Here is a 17,543-nt window from a genome sequence, read left to right as displayed (position 1 = left end):
TGGTATGTGCGGGGGGGTGATATCTGTGGTTGCGGTGTGTGTGTGGTGATACCTGTAGTCGCGGTGTGTGTGTGGTGATACCTGTAGTCGCGGTGTGGGTGGGGGTTGATACCTGCGGTCGCGGTGTGTGTGTGGTGATACCTGTAGTCGCGGTGTGTGTGCGGGGGGGTGATACCTGTAGTCGCGGTGTGTGTGTGGTGATACCTGTGGTCGCGGTGTGTGTGTGGTGATACCTGTGGTCGCGGTGTGTGCGGGGGGGGGGGGGTGATACCTGTGGTCGTGGTGTGTGCGGGGGGGGGGGTGATACCTGTGGTCGCGGTATGTGTGTGGTGATACCTGTGGTCGCGGTATGTGTGTGGTGATACCTGTGGTCGAGGTGTGTGTGTGGTGATACCTGTAGTCGCGGTGTGTGTGTGTGGTGATACCTGTGGTCGCGGTGTGTGTGTGTGGTGATACCTATGGTCGCGGTGTGTGTGTGTGGTGATACCTGTGGTCGAGGTGTGTGTGTGGTGATACCTGTAGTCGCGGTGTGTGTGTGTGGTGATACCTATGGTCGCGGTGTGTGTGTGTGGTGATACCTGTGGTCGCGGTGTGTGCGCGGGGGGGGGGGTGATACCTGTGGTCGCGGTGTGTGCGCGGGGGGGGGGTGATACCTGTGGTCGCGGTGTGTGCGCGGGGGGGGGGTGATACCTGTGGTCGCGGTGTGTGCGCGGGGGGGGGGTGATACCTGTGGTCGTGGTGTGTGTGTGGTGATACCTGTAGTCGCGGTGTGTGTGTGTGGTGATACCTGTAGTCGCGGTGTGTGTGTGTGGTGATACCTGTGGTCGCGGTGTGTGCGCGGGGGGGGGGGTGATACCTGTGGTCGCGGTGTGTGCGCGGGGGGGGGTGATACCTGTGGTCGCGGTGTGTGCGCGGGGGGGGGGGTGATACCTGTGGTCGCGGTGTGTGCGCGGGGGGGGGGGGGTGATACCTGTGGTCGTGGTGTGTGTGTGGTGATACCTGTGGTCGAGGTGTGTGTGTGGTGATACCTGTAGTCGCGGTGTGTGTGTGTGGTGATACCTATGGTCGCGGTGTGTGTGTGTGGTGATACCTGTGGTCGCGGTGTGTGTGTGTGTGGTGATACCTATGGTCGCGGTGTGTGTGTGTGGTGATACCTGTAGTCGCGGTGTGTGTGTGTGGTGATACCTGTAGTCGCGGTGTGTGTGTGGTGATACCTGTAGTCGCGGTATGTGTGTGTGATGATACCTGTGGTCGAGGTGTGTGTGTGGTGATACCTGTAGTCGCGGTGTGTGTGTGTGGTGATACCTATGGTCGCGGTGTGTGTGTGTGGTGATACCTGTAGTCGCGGTGTGTGTGCGGTGATACCTGTGGTCGCGGTATGTGTGTGGTGATACCTGTGGTCGCGGTGTGTGTGCGGGGGGGGTGATATCTGTGGTCGCGGTGTTTGTGCGGGGGGGGGGTGATATCTGTGGTCGCGGTATGTGTGTGGTGATACCTGTGGTCGAGGTGTGTGTGTGGTGATACCTGTAGTCGCGGTGTGTGTGTGTGGTGATACCTATGGTCGCGGTGTGTGTGTGTGGTGATACCTGTGGTCGCGGTGTGTGCGCGGGGGGGGGTGATACCTGTGGTCGCGGTATGTGTGTGGTGATACCTGTGGTCGCGGTGTGTGTGCGGGGGGGGTGATATCTGTGGTCGCGGTATGTGTGTGGTGATACCTGTAGTCGCAGTGTGTGTGTGGTGATACCTGAAGTCACAGTGTGTGTGCGGGGGGGGTGATACCTGTGGTCGCGGTGTGTGTGCGGGGGGGGGTGATACCTGTGGTCGCGGTATGTGTGTGGTGATACCTGTGGTCGCGGCGTGGGTGGGGGTTGATACCTGTAGTCGCGGCGTGGGTGGGGGTTGATACCTGTAGTCGCGGTGTGTGTGTGGTGATACCTGTGGTCGAGGTGTGTGTGTGGTGATATCTGTGGTCGTGGTGTGTGTGTGGTGATACCTGTGGTCGAGGTGTGTGTGTGGTGATACCTGTAGTCGCGGTGTGTGTGTGTGGTGATACCTATGGTCGCGGTGTGTGTGTGTGGTGATACCTGTGGTCGCGGTGTGTGCGCGGGGGGGGGGTGATACCTGTGGTCGCGGTATGTGTGTGGTGATACCTGTGGTCGCGGTGTGTGTGCGGGGGGGGGTGATATCTGTGGTCGCGGTATGTGTGTGGTGATACCTGTAGTCGCAGTGTGTGTGTGGTGATACCTGAAGTCACAGTGTGTGTGCGGGGGGGGTGATACCTGTGGTCGCGGTGTGTGTGCGGGGGGGGGTGATACCTGTGGTCGCGGTATGTGTGTGGTGATACCTGTGGTCGCGGCGTGGGTGGGGGTTGATACCTGTAGTCGCGGCGTGGGTGGGGGTTGATACCTGTAGTCGCGGTGTGTGTGTGGTGATACCTGTGGTCGCGGTATGTGTGTGGTGATACCTGTGGTCGCGGTATGTGTGTGGTGATACCTGTAGTCGCGGTGTGTGTGTGTGGTGATACCTGTGGTCGCGGTGTGTGTGTGTGGTGATACCTGTGGTCGCGGTGTGTGCGCGGGGGGGGGGGTGATACCTGTGGTCGCGGTATGTGTGTGGTGATACCTGTGGTCGCGGGTGTGTGTGCGGGGGGTGTGATATCTGTGGTCGCGGTATGTGTGTGGTGATACCTGTAGTCGCAGTGTGTGTGTGGTGATACCTGAAGTCACAGTGTGTGTGCGGGGGGGGGTGATACCTGTGGTCGCGGTATGTGTGCGGGGGGGGGGGGTGATACCTGTGGTCGCGGTGTGTGTGCGGGGGGGGTGATACCTGTGGTCGCGGTGTGTGTGCGGGGGGGGGGGGTGATACCTGTGGTCGCGGTGTGTGTGCGGGGGGGGGGGTGATACCTGTGGTCGCGGTGTGTGTGTGGTGATAACTGTGGTCGCGGTGTTTGTGCGGGGGGGGGTGATATCTGTGGTCGCGGTATGTGTGTGGTGATACCTGTAGTCGCAGTGTGTGTGTGGTGATACCTGAAGTCACAGTGTGTGTGCGGGGGGGGTGATACCTGTGGTCGCGGTGTGTGTGTGGTGATAACTGTGGTCGCGGTGTGTGTGTGGTGATAACTGTGGTCGCGGTGTTTGTGCGGGGGGGGGGTGATATCTGTGGTCGCGGTATGTGTGTGGTGATACCTGTAGTCGCGGTGTGTGTGCGGGGGGGGGGTGATACCTGTAGTCGCGGTGTGTGTGTGGTGATAACTGTGGTCGCGGTGTGTGTGTGGTGATACCTGTGGTCGCGGTGTGTGTGCGGGGGGGGTGATACCTGTGGTCGCGGTGTGTGGTGATACCTGTGGTCGCGGTGTGTGTGCGGGGGGGGGTGATACCTGTAGTCGCGGTGTGTGTGCGGGGGGGGTGATACCTGTAGTCGCGGTGTGTGTGCGGGGGGGTGATACCTGTAGTCACGGTGTGTGCACGCGGGGGGGGGGGGGTGATACCTGTAGTCGCGGTGTGTGTGCGGTGATACCTGTGGTCGCGGTATGTGTGTGGTGATACCTGTGGTCGCGGTGTGTGTGCGGGGGGGGGGGTGATACCTGTGGTCGCGGTGTGTGTGCGGTGTGTGGTGATACCTGTGGTCGCGGTGTGTGTGCGGGGGGGGTTGATACCTGTGGTCGCGGTGTGTGTGCGGGGGGGTGATACCTGTAGTCGCGGTGTGTGTGCGGGGGGGTGATACCTGTAGTTGCGGTGTGTGCACGCGGGGGGGGGGGTGGTGATACCTGTAGTCACGGTGTGTGCACGCGGGGGGGGGGGGGTGATACCTGTAGTCGCGGTGTGTGTGCGCAGGGGGTGATACCTGTAGTTGCGGTGTGTGCACGCGGGGGGGGGGGGTGGTGATACCTGTAGTCACGGTGTGTGTGCGCAGGGGGTGATACCTGTAGTCATGGTGTGTGCACGCGGGGGGGGGGGTGATACCTGTAGTCACGGTGTGTGCACGCGGGGGGGGTGGTGATACCTGTAGTCACGGTGTGTGTAGGCAGGCGGCTCTTTCCAACACTCCTGTGCGTCGGGGTCCAAGAGGCAGTTGTCGGCGTGGATCGGGTGACTGAGGTCGTTGCGATTGTCCTGCTGACCTACAGTGCCATTGACAACAGCAGCAGCAACATGAGCAACACATCCTGACACTGTACCGCAGCCATTCACCCCTGCATGGCACTGTGCCAAAGGTGGTATGAGAGGGAAACAGCAGAAGATGTTGGGGAGGGTGGTGTGTGTGGTGATAGAGTGAATCCTGAGTATCCTCCATAGAGCGGATGTGGAGGTGCCATTTCCTCGAGTGGAGGAGTCTAGGACCAGAGGGACGTCCATTTAGAACAGAGATGAGGAATTTCTTTAGCCAGAAACTGGAGAATCCATAGAATTCATGGCCACAGACGGCTGTGGAGGCCGTCATTGGGTATATTTAAAGAGGAGGTTGATAGATTCTTGATTAGTCAGGGTGTCATGGGGAGAAAGCAGGAGAATGGGGTTGAGAGGGATAGTAAATCAGACATGATGGGCTGAATTCCACTCCATGTTCTCATCAGGACAGTAGCTGAAGGTCAATCAGCTTTCAATTGCCATCACATCTGCAAGGTGTTCATATGTTTTACCCACTAATGTGTGACAATCCTCGTACATTGCAGTACAACATATGGGAGAGGGTTAATAAATTGTGGGCAGGGGCCAGTGAGTGACAGTGTTAAGGGTCGGTGTTGATCGACAACAGTTCAGAGTGGCAAAGGCTGAGGAAGGAACACTTCAGCGAGGATAATGGAGTGACAGATAATCCCACCGGTCAACTCCCACTCCCTCCCCCGGATAATCCCACCGGTCAATGACCCCCCTCCTTCCCCCGGATAATCCCACCAGTCAACTCCCACTCCCTCCCCCGGATAATCCCACCGGTCAATAACCCCCTCCTTCCCCCGGATAATCCCACCGGTCAATGACCCCCTCCTTCCCCCGGATAATCCCACCGGTCAATGACCCCCTCCTTCCCCCGGATAATCCCACCGGTCAATGACCCCCTCCTTCCCCCGGATAATCCCACCGGTCAACTCCCACTCCCTCCCCTGGATAATCCCACCGGTCAACTCCCACTCCCTCTCCCAGATAATCCCACCGGTCAATGACCCCCTCCTTCCCCTGGATAATCCCACCGGTCAACTCCCACTCCCTCCCCTGGATAATCCCACCGGTCAACTCCCACTCCCTCCCCCGGATAATCCCACCGGTCAATGACCCCCTCCTTCCCCCGGATAATCCCACCGGTCAATGACCCCCTCCTTCCCCTGGATAATCCCACCGGTCAACTCCCACTCCCTCCCCTGGATAATCCCACCGGTCAACTCCCACTCCCTCCCCCGGATAATCCCACCGGTCAATGACCCCCTCCTTCCCCTGGATAATCCCACCGGTCAACTCCCACTCCCTCCCCTGGATAATCCCACCGGTCAACTCCCACTCCCTCCCCCGGATAATCCCACCGGTCAATGACCCCCTCCTTCCCCCGGATAATCCCACCGGTCAACTCCCACTCCCTCTCCTGGATAATCCCACCCGTCAATGACCCCCTCCTTCCCCTGGATAATCTCAATTGTCAACAACCACTCCTCCCTCCTAGCCTACCATCCTTTTCCTGTCTCATTGGAGTGTACCTATGCAGAATGCCACACAAATATCCCCTGAACATTTGCCACATTTCTGCTGTTCATTTCCCTGAGAACATCTGTTCCCAATTTCTGCTTCTAAGTTCCTGCCTGATAGCTTCATATTTTTCCTTAATCCAATTAAACACTTTCCTAACTTGTCTGTTCCTATCTCTCTCCAACGCTATGGTGAAGGAGATAGAACTGTGATCACCATCTCCAAAATGCTGTCCCACTGAGAGACCTGACACCTGACCAGGTTCATTTCCCAATACCAGATCAAGTACAGCCTCTCCTCTAGTTGGCTTATCTACATATTGTGTCAAGAAACCTTCCTGAACACACCTAACAAACTCCACTCCATCTAAACTCCTTACTCTAGGGAGATGCCAAACAATATTTGGGAAATTAAAATCTCCCATCACGACAACCCTGTTATTATTGCACCTCCTCAACTCTGTTCTAAAGGATAATCCCTCAATTTTGATGCTGTGCCCTCTAGTTCGGGATACCCCCACCATAGGAAACATTCTCTCTACATCTGTCCAATCTAGTCCTTCCAACATTCAGTAGATTGCAGTGAGGTCTCCCCCACATTCTTCTAAATTCCAGTGAGTACAGGCACAAAGCTGCCAAATGCTTCTCATATGTTAACCCCTTCATTCCTGGAATCATCCTCATGAACCACCACTGGACTCTCTCCAATGACAACACATCCTTTCTCAGATATGGGGCCCAAAACTGTTGACAATACTCCACATGTGGCCTGACTAGTGTCTTATAAAGGCTGAGCATTATCTCCTTGCTTTTATATTCTATTCCCCCTTGAAATAAATGCCAACATTGCATTTGCCTTCTTTGCCACAGACTCAACCTGTAAATTAACTTTAGAACATAGAACCACAGAACATTACAGCACAGAAACAGGCCCTTTGGCCCTTCTTGGCTGTGCCGAACCATTTTTCTGCCTAGTCCCACTGACCTGCACCTGGACCATATCCCTCCATACACTTCTCATCCATGTACCTGTCCAAGTTTTTCTTAAACGGTGGGTAAGTGGTGGGTAAATTAATGGAAAGTATTCTTAGAGATGGTATATATAATTATCTGGATAGACAGGGTCTGATTAGGAACAGTCAATATGGATTTGTGCATGGAAGGTCATGTTTGACAAATCTTAATTGAATGCTTTGAAGAGGTTATGAGGAAAATTGACGAGGGTAAAGCAGTGGATGTTGTCTATATGGACTTCAGTAAGGCCTTTGACAAGGTTCCGCATGGAAGGTTAGCTAGGAAGGTTCAATCGTTAGGTATTAATATTGAAGTAGTAAAGTGGATTCAACAGTGGCTGGATGGGGGATGCCAGAGAGTAGTGGTGGATAACTGTTTGTCAGGTTGGAGGCCGCTGACTAGTGGTGTGCCTCAGGGATCTGTACTGGGTCCAAAGTTGTTTGTCATATACATTAATGATCTGGATAATGGGGTGGTAAATTGGATTAGTAAGTATGCAGATGATACTAAGATAGGTGGTGTTGTGGATAATGAAGTAGGTTTTCAAAGCTTGCAGAGAAATTTAGGCCAGTTAGAAAAGTGGGCTGAAAGATGGCAGATGGAGTTTAATGCTGATAAGTGTGAGGTGCTACATTTTGGTAGGAATAATCCAAATAGGGCATACATGGTAAATGGTAGGGCATTGAAGAATGCAGTAGAACAGAGTGATCTAGGAATAATGGTGCATAGTTCCCTGAAGGTGGAATCTCATGTGGATAGGGTGGTGAAGAAAGCTTTTGGTATGCTGGCCTTTATAAATCAGAACATTGAGTATAGGAGTTGGGATGTAATGGTTAAATTTTGGTGAGGCCAAATTTGGAGTATTGTGTACAGTTCTGGTCACCGAATTATAGGAAAGATGTCAACAAAATAGGGAGAGTTCAAAGAAGATTTACTAGAATGTTACCTGGGTTTCAGCACCTAAGTTACAGGGAAAGGTTGAACAAGTTAGGTCTTTATTCTTTGGAGTGTAGAAGGTTGAGGGGGGGTCTTGATAGAGGTATTTAAAATTATGAGGGGGATAGATCGAGTTGACGTGGGAAGGCTTTTTCCATTGAGAGTAGGTGAGATTCAAACAAGAGGACATGAGTTGAGAGTTAGGGGGCAAAAGTTTAGGGGTAACACAAGGGGGAACTTCTTTACTCAGAGAGTGGTAGCTGTGTGGAACGAGCTTCCAGTAGAAGTGGTAGAGGCAGGTTCGATTTTGTCATTTAAAAAAAAATTGGATAGGTATATGGACAGGAAAGGAATGGAGGGTTATGGGCTGAGTGCAGGTCAGTGGGACTAGGTTAGAGTAAGCGTTTGGCACGGACTAGAAGGGCCGAGATGGGCTCTTTTCATGCTGTAATTCTTAAATGTTATATGGTTAAATGTTAAAAGTGAGCCCGCATTTACCACTTCATCTGGCATCTCATTCCACACCCCCACCACTCTGTGTGAAGAAGCCCCCCCCAAAAGTTCCCTTTAAACTTTTCCCCCTTCACCCTTAACCCATGTCCTCTAGCGTTTTTCTCCCCTAGCCTCAGTGGAAAAAGCCTGCTTGCAGTCACTCTATCTATACCCATCATAATTTTATATACCTCTATCAAATCTCCCCTCATTCTTCTACGCTCCAGGGAATAAAGTCCTAACCTATTCAACCTTTCTCTGTAACTCAGTTTCTCAAGTCCCGGCAACATCCTTGTAAACCTTCTCTGCACTCTTTCAACCTTATTAATATCCTTCCTGTAATTCGGTGACCAAAACTGCACACAATACAAATTCGGCCTCACCAATGTCTTATACAGCCTCACCATAACATTCCAACTCTAATACTCAATACAAGGCCAATGTACCAAAAGCTCTCTTTACTACCCTATCTACCTGTGACGCCACTTTTAGGGAATTATGTATCTGTATTCCCAGATCCCTCTGTTCTACTGCACTCCTCAGTGTCCTACCATTTACCTTGTATGTTCTACCTTGGTTTGTCCTTCCAAAGTGCAATACCTCACACTTGTCTGCATTAAACTCCATCTGCCATTGTTCAGCCCATTTTTCCAGCTGATCCAAATCCCCCTGCAAACCTTGAAAACCTTCCTCACTGTTGACTACACCTCTAATCTTTGTATCATCAGCAAATTTCCTGATCCAATTTACCTCATTATCATCCAGATCATTGATATAGATGACAAATAACAATGGACCCAGCACTGATCGCTGTGGCACACCACTAGTCACAGGCTCCACTCAGAGAAGCAATCCTCCACTACCACTCTCTGACTTCTCCCACTGAGCCAATGTCAAGTCAAGTCAACTTTTATTGTCATTTCAATTGTAACTACTGGTACAGTACATAGTAAAAATGAGACAACGTTTTTCAGGACCATGGTGTTACATGACACAATACAAAAACTACACTGAACTATGTAATAAAAAACAACATAGAGAAAGCTACACTAGACTACAGACCTACACTGGACTGCACAAAGTGTACAAAAACAGTGCAGGCATTACAATAAATAATAAACAGAACAATAGGGCAAGGTGTCAGTCAGGTATTGAGGAGTCTGATAGCTTGGGGGAAGAAACTGTTACATAGTCTGGTCGTGAGAGCCCGAATGCTTTGGAGACTTTTCCCAGACGGCAGAAGAGTTTGTATGAGGGGTGCGTGGGGTCCTTCATAATGCTGTTTCCTTTGCGGATGCAGCGTGTAGTGTAAATGTCCGTGATGGCGGGAAGAAAGACCCCGATGATCTTCTCAGCTGACCTCACTTTCCGCTGCAGGGTCTTGCGATCCGAGACGGTGCAATTTCCGAACCAGGCAGTGATGCAGCTGTTTGGGATGCTCTCAATACAACCCCCGTAGAATGTGATGAGGATGGGGGGTGGGAGATGGACTTTCCTCAGCCTTCGCAAAAAGTAGAGACGCTGCTGGGCTTTCTTTGCTATGGAGCTGGTGTTGAGGGACCAGGTGAGATTCTCTGCCAGGTGAACACCAAGAAATTTGGTGCTCTTTACGATCTCTACCGAGGAGCCGTTGATGTTCAGCGGGGAGTGGTCGCTCTGTGCCCTCCTGAAGTCAACAACCATCTCCTTTGTTTTGTTCACATTCAGAGACAGGTTGTTGGCTCTGCACCAGTCCATTAGCCGTTGCGCCTCCTCTCTGTAAGCTGACTCATCATTCTTGCTGATGAGACCCACCACGGTTGTGTCATCGGCAAACTTGATGATGTGGTTTGAGCACAGTCGTGGGTCAGCAGAGTGAACAGCAGTGGACTGAGCACACAGCCCTGGGGAGCCCCCGTGCTCAGTGTGATGGTGTTGGAGATGCTGCTCCCGATCCGGACTGACTGAGATCTCCCAGTCAGGAAGTCTAGGATCCAGTTGCAGAGGGAGGTGTTCAGGCCCAGTAGGCTCAGCTTTCCAATCAGTTTCTGAGGGATGATTGCGTTGAATGCTGAACTGAAGTCTATGAACAGCATTCGAACGTATGTGTCTTTTTTGTCCAGGTGGGTTAGGGCCAGGTGGAGGGTGGTGGCAATGGCGTCGTCTGTTGAGTGGTTGGGACAGTATGCAAACTGCAGGGGGTCCAGTGAGGGGGGCAGCAGGGTCTTGATGTGCCTCATGACGAGCCTCTCAAAACACTTCATGATGATGGATGTAAGTGCAACGGGACGGTAAGTGCAATGTCTAATCCAATTTACTACCTCACCATGTATACCTAAGCCATTGAATCTTCTGAACTAACGTCCCATGCAGGACCTTGTCAAAGGCCTTACTGAAGTCCATGTAGACAACATCCACTGCCTTCCCTTCATCCACTTTCCTTGTAACCTCCTTGAAAAACTCTAATAGATTTGTTAAACATGACCTACCACGCACAAAGCCATGTTGACACTCCCTATTAAGTCCCTGTCTATCTAAATACTTGTAGCTCCTCTCTTAGTACTCCTTCCAATAATTTACCTACTACCAATGTCAAATTTACCAGCCTATAATTTCCCAGATTACTTTTAGAGCCTTTTTTAAACAACGGAACAACATGAGCTATCCTCCAATCCTCCGGCACCTCACCCATAGATACCCACATTTTAAATATATCCGCCAGGGCCCCTGCAATTTCAACACTAGTCTCCTTTAAGGTCCGAGGGAATACTCTGTCAGGTCCGGGGGATTTATCTACTCTGATTTGCCTCAAGATAGCAAGCAGCTCCTCCTCTTCAATCTGTATAGGCTCCATGACCTTCCTACTTGTTTGCCTTGTTTCCATTGACTCCATGCCAGTTTCCTTAGTAAATACAGACGCAAAAAAAACCATTTAAGATCTGACCCATTTCTTTTGGTTCCATACATAGCCGACCACTGATCTTCAAGAGACCAATTTTATCCCTTACTATCCTTCTGGGGGTCTTGCACGAGGACTCCTAATTCCCTCTGCACCGCTGATATTTGAATTTTCTCCCCATTTAGATAATAGTCTGCACTTTCGTTCCTTTTACCAAAATGCATTATCGTACATTTCCCAACACTGTATTCCATCTGATATATTTTTGCCCATTTTTCCAACTGATCTCAGTCCTTCTGTAACTGCAATGCTTTCTCAGCACTGCCTACCCCTCCAGCCATCTTCATATCATCCACAAACTTTGCCACAAAGCCCTCAATTCCATGATCTGAATCATTGATGAACAATGTGAAAAGCAGTGGTCCTAATACCGTCCCCTGAGGAAGACCACTAGTCACCAGCAACCAACCAGAAAAGGCTCCCTTTTACTCCCACTCGCTGCCTCCTGGCAGTCAGCCATTCCACTATCCATGCTGGTATCTTTCCTGTAATGCCATAGGATTTTATCTTGTTAAGCAACCTCACGTGTGGCAATTTATCAAACGCCTTCTGAAAATCCAAGTAAACGACATCCACTGCCTCTCCTTTGTCCACCCGGCTTGTTACTTCCTCAGATTCTAACAGATTCGTCAGGCGAGATTTCCCTTCACAGAAACCGTGCTGACTTTCATTTATTTCAATAGGTACATTTAATGTCAGAGAAATGTATAAAATATACATCCTGAAATCATTAGTCTCCAATGAACCACATCGTCCAGCAGCCCACTGATTTGACCCGACCCTAATCACTGGATAACTTACAATGACCAATTAATCTACAAACCAGTACGTCTTTGGACTGTGGGGAAAATCGGTGCATCCAGAAGAAACCCTCAAACACATGGGAAAGACTAGGAAACTCATCACAGAGGACACCAGAATTGAACTTTGAACTCCAAAATGCCCTGAGTCGTAACAGCATCATACTGACCGCTATGCTACCGTGGCGCCACGTTAAGGGGGGAGGAGAAATGCCTTACCTTCGATTGCGGTGCGGCACACCAGGTGTGTGAACGAGAAGTACAGGGTGGAGTTCAGCATGAAGTAAGAATGCACAATCTGGCGAACCCTCTCACTCACGTCATAGAACAGCTTGGCTCCGTGCATCGAGATCCGGCCCTCGAATCCATACTGAAAGACAGCAGATCACAACTGGTTACCCATTGGCACATGCACCATTAGCAAAAAAAAATGTGCTGGCATTGAAGAGGTCCAGAGGAGGTTCATGAGAATGATTCCAGGGATGAAAGGGTTAACAAATGTGGCCCATTTGACAGCTCTGGGGCTGTACTTACTGGAGTTTAGAAAGGAGAGGGGGGAGGGAGATCCATTGAAACCTGCTGAATATTGAAAGGCCAAGGTAGAGTGGATGTGGAGAGAGTGTTTTCTATAGTGGGGGAGTCTAGGACCAGAGGGTACAGGTAGAGTGGATGTGGAGAGTGTTTCCTATAGTGGGGGAGTCTAGGACCAGAGGACACAGATAGAATGGATGTGGAGAGGATGTTTCCTATAGTGGGGGAGTCTAGGACCAGAGGGCACAGGGAAAGTGGATGTGGAGAGAGTGTTTCCTATAGTGGGGGAGTCTAGGACCAGAGGGTACAGGTAGAGTGGATGTGGAGAGTGTTTCCTATAGTGGGGGAGTCTAGGACCAGAGGGCACAGGGAAAGTGGATGTGGAGAGAGTGTTTCCTATAGTGGGGGAGTCTAGGACCAGAGGGCACAGTTAGAGTGGATGTGGAGAGGATGTTTCCTGTAGTGGGGGAGTCTAGGACCAGAGGACACAGATAGAGTGGATGTGGAGAGAGTGTTTTCTATAGTGGGGAGTCTAGGACCAGAGGACACAGATAGAGTGGATGTGGAGAGAGTGTTTCCTATAGTGGGGGAGTCTAGGACCAGAGGGTACAGGAAAAGTGGATGTGGAGAGAGTGTTTCCTATAGTGGGGGAGTCTAGGATCAGAGGACACAGATAGAGTGGATGTGGAGAGGATGTTTCCTATAGTGGGGGAGTCTAGGACCAGAGGACACAGATAGAGTGGATGTGGAGAGGATGTTTCCTATAGTGGGGGAGTCTAGGACCAGAGGGCACAGGTAGAGTGGATGTGGAGAGGATGTTTCCTGTAGTGGGGGAGTCTAGGACCAGAGGGCACAGATAGAGTGGATGTGGAGAGTGTTTCCTATAGTGGGGGAGTCTAGGACCAGAGGGCACAGGTAAAGTGGATGTGGAGAGAGTGTTTCCTATAGTGAGGGAGTCTAGGACCAGAGGGTACAGGTAGAGTGGATGTGGAGAGTGTTTCCTATAGTGGGGGAGTCTAGGACCAGAGGGCACAGTTAGAGTGGATGTGGAGAGGATGTTTCCTGTAGTGGGGGAGTCTAGGACCAGAGGACACAGATAGAGTGGAAGAGGAGAGGATGTTTCCTATAGTGGGGGAGTCTAGGACCAGAGGACACAGATAGAGTGGATGTGGAGAGAGTGTTTCCTATAGTGGGGGAGTCTAGGACCAGAGGGTACAGGAAAAGTGGATGTGGAGAGAGTGTTTCCTATAGTGGGGGAGTCTAGGATCAGAGGACACAGATAGAGTGGATGTGGAGAGGATGTTTCCTATAGTGGGGGAGTCTAGGACCAGAGGACACAGATAGAGTGGATGTGGAGAGGATGTTTCCTATAGTGGGGGAGTCTAGGACCAGAGGGCACAGGTAGAGTGGATGTGGAGAGGATGTTTCCTGTAGTGGGGGAGTCTAGGACCAGAGGGCACAGATAGAGTGGATGTGGAGAGTGTTTCCTATAGTGGGGGAGTCTAGGACCAGAGGGCACAGGTAAAGTGGATGTGGAGAGAGTGTTTCCTATAGTGAGGGAGTCTAGGACCAGAGGGTACAGGTAGAGTGGATGTGGAGAGTGTTTCCTATAGTGGGGGAGTCTAGGACCAGAGGGCACAGTTAGAGTGGATGTGGAGAGGATGTTTCCTGTAGTGGGGGAGTCTAGGACCAGAGGACACAGATAGAGTGGAAGAGGAGAGGATGTTTCCTATAGTGGGGGAGTCTAGGACCAGAGGACACAGATAGAGTGGATGTGGAGAGAGTGTTTCCTATAGTGGGGGGAGTCTAGGACCAGAGGGTACGGGTAAAGTGGATGTGGAGAGAATGTTTCCTATAGTGGGGGAGTCTAGGACCAGAGGGCACAGGTAAAGTGGATGTGGAGAGTGTTTCCTATAGTGGGGAAGTCTAGGAAAAGAGGGCACAGATAGAGTGGATGTGGAGAGAGTGTTTCCTGTAGTGGGGGAGTCTAGGACCAGAGGACACAGATAGAGTGGATGTGGAGAGAGTGTTTCCTATAGTGGGGAGTCTAGGACCAGAGGACACAGATAGAGTGGATGTGGAGAGAGTGTTTCCTATAGTGGGGGAGTCTAGGACCAGAGGGTACAGGTAGAGTGGATGTGGAGAGTGTTTCCTATAGTGGGGGAGTCTAGGACCAGAGGGTACAGGTAAAGTGGATGTGGAGAGAGTGTTTCCTATAGTGGGGGAGTCTAGGACCAGAGGACACAGATAGAGTGGATGTGGAGAGGATGTTTCCTATAGTGGGGGAGTCTAGGACCAGAGGACACAGATAGAGTGGATGTGGAGAGGATGTTTCCTATAGTGGGGGAGTCTAGGACCACAGGGCACAGGTAGAGTGGATGTGGAGAGGATGTTTCCTGTAGTGGGGGAGTCTAGGACCAGAGGGCACAGATAGAGTGGATGTGGAGAGTGTTTCCTATAGTGGGGGAGTCTAGGACCAGAGGACACAGATAGAGTGGATGTGGAGAGAGCGTTTCCTATAGTGGGGGAGTCTAGGACCAGAGGGTACAGGTAGAGTGGATGTGGAGAGTGTTTCCTATAGTGGGGGAGTCTAGGACCAGAGGGCACAGGTAGAGTGGATGTGGAGAGGATGTTTCCTGTAGTGGGGTAGTCTAGGACCAGAGGGCACAGTTAGAGTGGATGTGGAGAGAGTGTTTCCTATAGTGGGGGAGTCTAGGACCAGAGGGTACAGGTAAAGTGGATGTGCAGAGAGTGTTTCCTATAGTGGGGGAGTCTAGGACCAGAGGGTACAGGTAGAGTGGATGTGGAGAGTGTTTCCAATAGTGGGGGAGTCTAGGACCAGAGGGTACAGGTAAAGTGGATGTGCAGAGAGTGTTTCCTATAGTGGGGGAGTCTAGGACCAGAGGGTACAGGTAGAGTGGATGTGGAGAGTGTTTCCTATAGTGGGGGAGTCTAGGACCAGAGGGCACAGGTAGAGTGGATGTGGAGAGGATGTTTCCTGTAGTGGGGGAGTCTAGGACCAGAGGGCACAGGTAAAGTGGATGTGGAGAGTGTTTCCTATAGTGGGGGTGTCTAGGACCAGAGGGCACAGATAGAGTGGATGTGGAGAGGATGTTTCCTGTAGTGGGGGAGTCTAGGACCAGAGGGCACAGGTAAAGTGGATGTGGAGAGTGTTTCCTATAGTGGTGGAGTCTAGGACCAGAGGGCACAGGTAAAGTGGATGTGGAGAGGATGTTTCCTGTAGTGGGGGAGTCTAGGACCAGAGGGCACAGATAGAGTGGATGTGGAGAGAGTGTTTTCTATAGTTGGGGAGTCTAGGACCAGAGGGTACAGGTAAAGTGGATGTGGAGAGTGTTTCCTATAGTGGGGGAGTCTAGGACCAGAGGGTACAGGTAGAGTGGATGTGGAGAGGATGTTTCCTGTAGTGGGGGAGTCTAGGACCAGAGGACACAGATAGAGTGGATGTGGAGAGACTGTTTTCGATAGTGGGGGAGTCTAGGACCAGAGGACACAGATAGAGTGGATGTGGAGAGGATGTTTCCTGTAGTGGGGGAATCTAGGACCAGAGGACACAGATAGAGTGGATGTGGAGAGTGTTTCCTATAGTGGGGGAGTCTAGGACCAGAGGGCACAGGTAGAGTGGATGTGGAGAGGATGTTTCCTGTAGTGGGGGAGTCTAGGACCAGAGGGCACAGGTAAAGTGGATGTGGAGAGTGTTTCCTATAGTGGGGGTGTCTAGGACCAGAGGGCACAGATAGAGTGGATGTGGAGAGGATGTTTCCTGTAGTAGGGGAGTCTAGGACCAGAGGGCACAGTTAGAGTGGATGTGGAGTGGATGTTTCCTGTAGTGGGGGAATCTAGGACCAGAGGACACAGATAGAGTGGATGTGGAGAGGATGTTTCCTGTAGTGGGGGAATCTAGGACCAGAGGACACAGATAGAGTGGATGTGGAGAGTGTTTCCTATAGTGGGGGAGTCTAGGACCAGAGGGCACAGATAGAGTGGATGTGGAGAGGATGTTTCCTGTAGTAGGGGAGTCTAGGACCAGAGGGCACAGGTAAAGTGGATGTGGAGAGGATGTTTACTGTAGTGGGGGAGTCTAGGACCAGAGGACACAGATAGAGTGGATGTGGAGAGAGTGTTTTCTATAGTGGGGGAGTCTAGGACCAGAGGGCACAGTTAGAGTGGATGTGGAGAGGATGTTTCCTGTAGTGGGGGAGTCTAGGACCAGAGGGCACAGGTAAAGTGGATGTGGAGAGAGTGTTTTCTATAGTGGGGGAGTCTAGGACCAGAGGGTACAGGTAAAGTGGATGTGGAGAGTGTTTCCTATAGTGGGGGAGTCTAGGACCAGAGGGCACAGTTAGAGTGGATGTGGAGAGGATGTTTCCTGTAGTGGGGGAGTCTAGGACCAGAGGACACAGATAGAGTGGATGTGGAGAGGATGTTTCCTGTAGTGGGGGAGTCTAGGACCAGAGGGCACAGGTAAAGTGGATGTGGAGAGTGTTTCCTATAGTGGGGGTGTCTAGGACCAGAGGGCACAGATAGAGTGGATGTGGAGAGGATGTTTCCTGTAGCGGGGGAGTCTAGGACCAGAGGGCACAGGTAAAGTGGATGTGGAGATTGTTTCCTATAGTGGGGGAGTCTAGGACCAGAGGGCACAGGTAAAGTGGATGTGGAGAGGATGTTTCCTGTAGTGGGGGAGTCTAGGACCAGAGGACACAGATAGAGTGGATGTGGAGAGAGTGTTTTCTATAGTGGGGGAGTCTAGGACCAGAGGGTACAGGTAAAGTGGATGTGGAGAGTGTTTCCTATAGTGGGGGAGTCTAGGACCAGAGGGCACAGTTAGAGTGGATGTGGAGAGGATGTTTCCTGTAGTCGGGGAGTCTAGGACCAGAGGACACAGATAGAGTGGATGTGGAGAGAGTGTTTTCTATAGTGGGGGAGTCTAGGACCAGAGGGCACAGTTAGAGTGGATGTGGAGAGGATGTTTCCTGTAGTGGGGGAGTCTAGGACCAGAGGACACAGATAGAGTGGATGTGGAGAGGATGTTTCCTGTAGTGGGGGAGTCTAGGACCAGAGGACACAGATAGAGTGGATGTGGAGAGAGTGTTTCCTATAGTGGGGGAGTCTAGGACCAGAGGGCACAGGTAAAGTGGAT

General features: G+C 51.5%; 1 protein-coding gene across 3 annotated transcripts in view; it reads right to left on the bottom strand.

The window, feature by feature from the left end:
• The window catches only part of p3h2 (prolyl 3-hydroxylase 2), a 146,950-nt gene that overhangs the window by 2,806 nt on the left and 126,601 nt on the right, over positions 1-17,543 (bottom strand). For all 3 annotated transcript variants that reach the window (XM_073041718.1, XM_073041717.1, XM_073041719.1), the window contains exons 11-12: positions 12,074-12,224; positions 4,003-4,120 (exon numbers count right to left, since the gene is read on the bottom strand). In XM_073041718.1, coding sequence (XP_072897819.1) covers positions 4,003-4,120; positions 12,074-12,224 — 269 coding nt within the window. The remainder of the gene's footprint in view (positions 1-4,002; positions 4,121-12,073; positions 12,225-17,543) is intronic.

The sequence above is a fragment of the Hemitrygon akajei genome, chromosome 3 (genome assembly GCF_048418815.1).
Source record: "Hemitrygon akajei chromosome 3, sHemAka1.3, whole genome shotgun sequence".
Classification (NCBI taxonomy): Eukaryota; Metazoa; Chordata; class Chondrichthyes; order Myliobatiformes; family Dasyatidae; genus Hemitrygon; species Hemitrygon akajei.
This window is presented reverse-complemented; position numbering and strand designations above follow the sequence as displayed.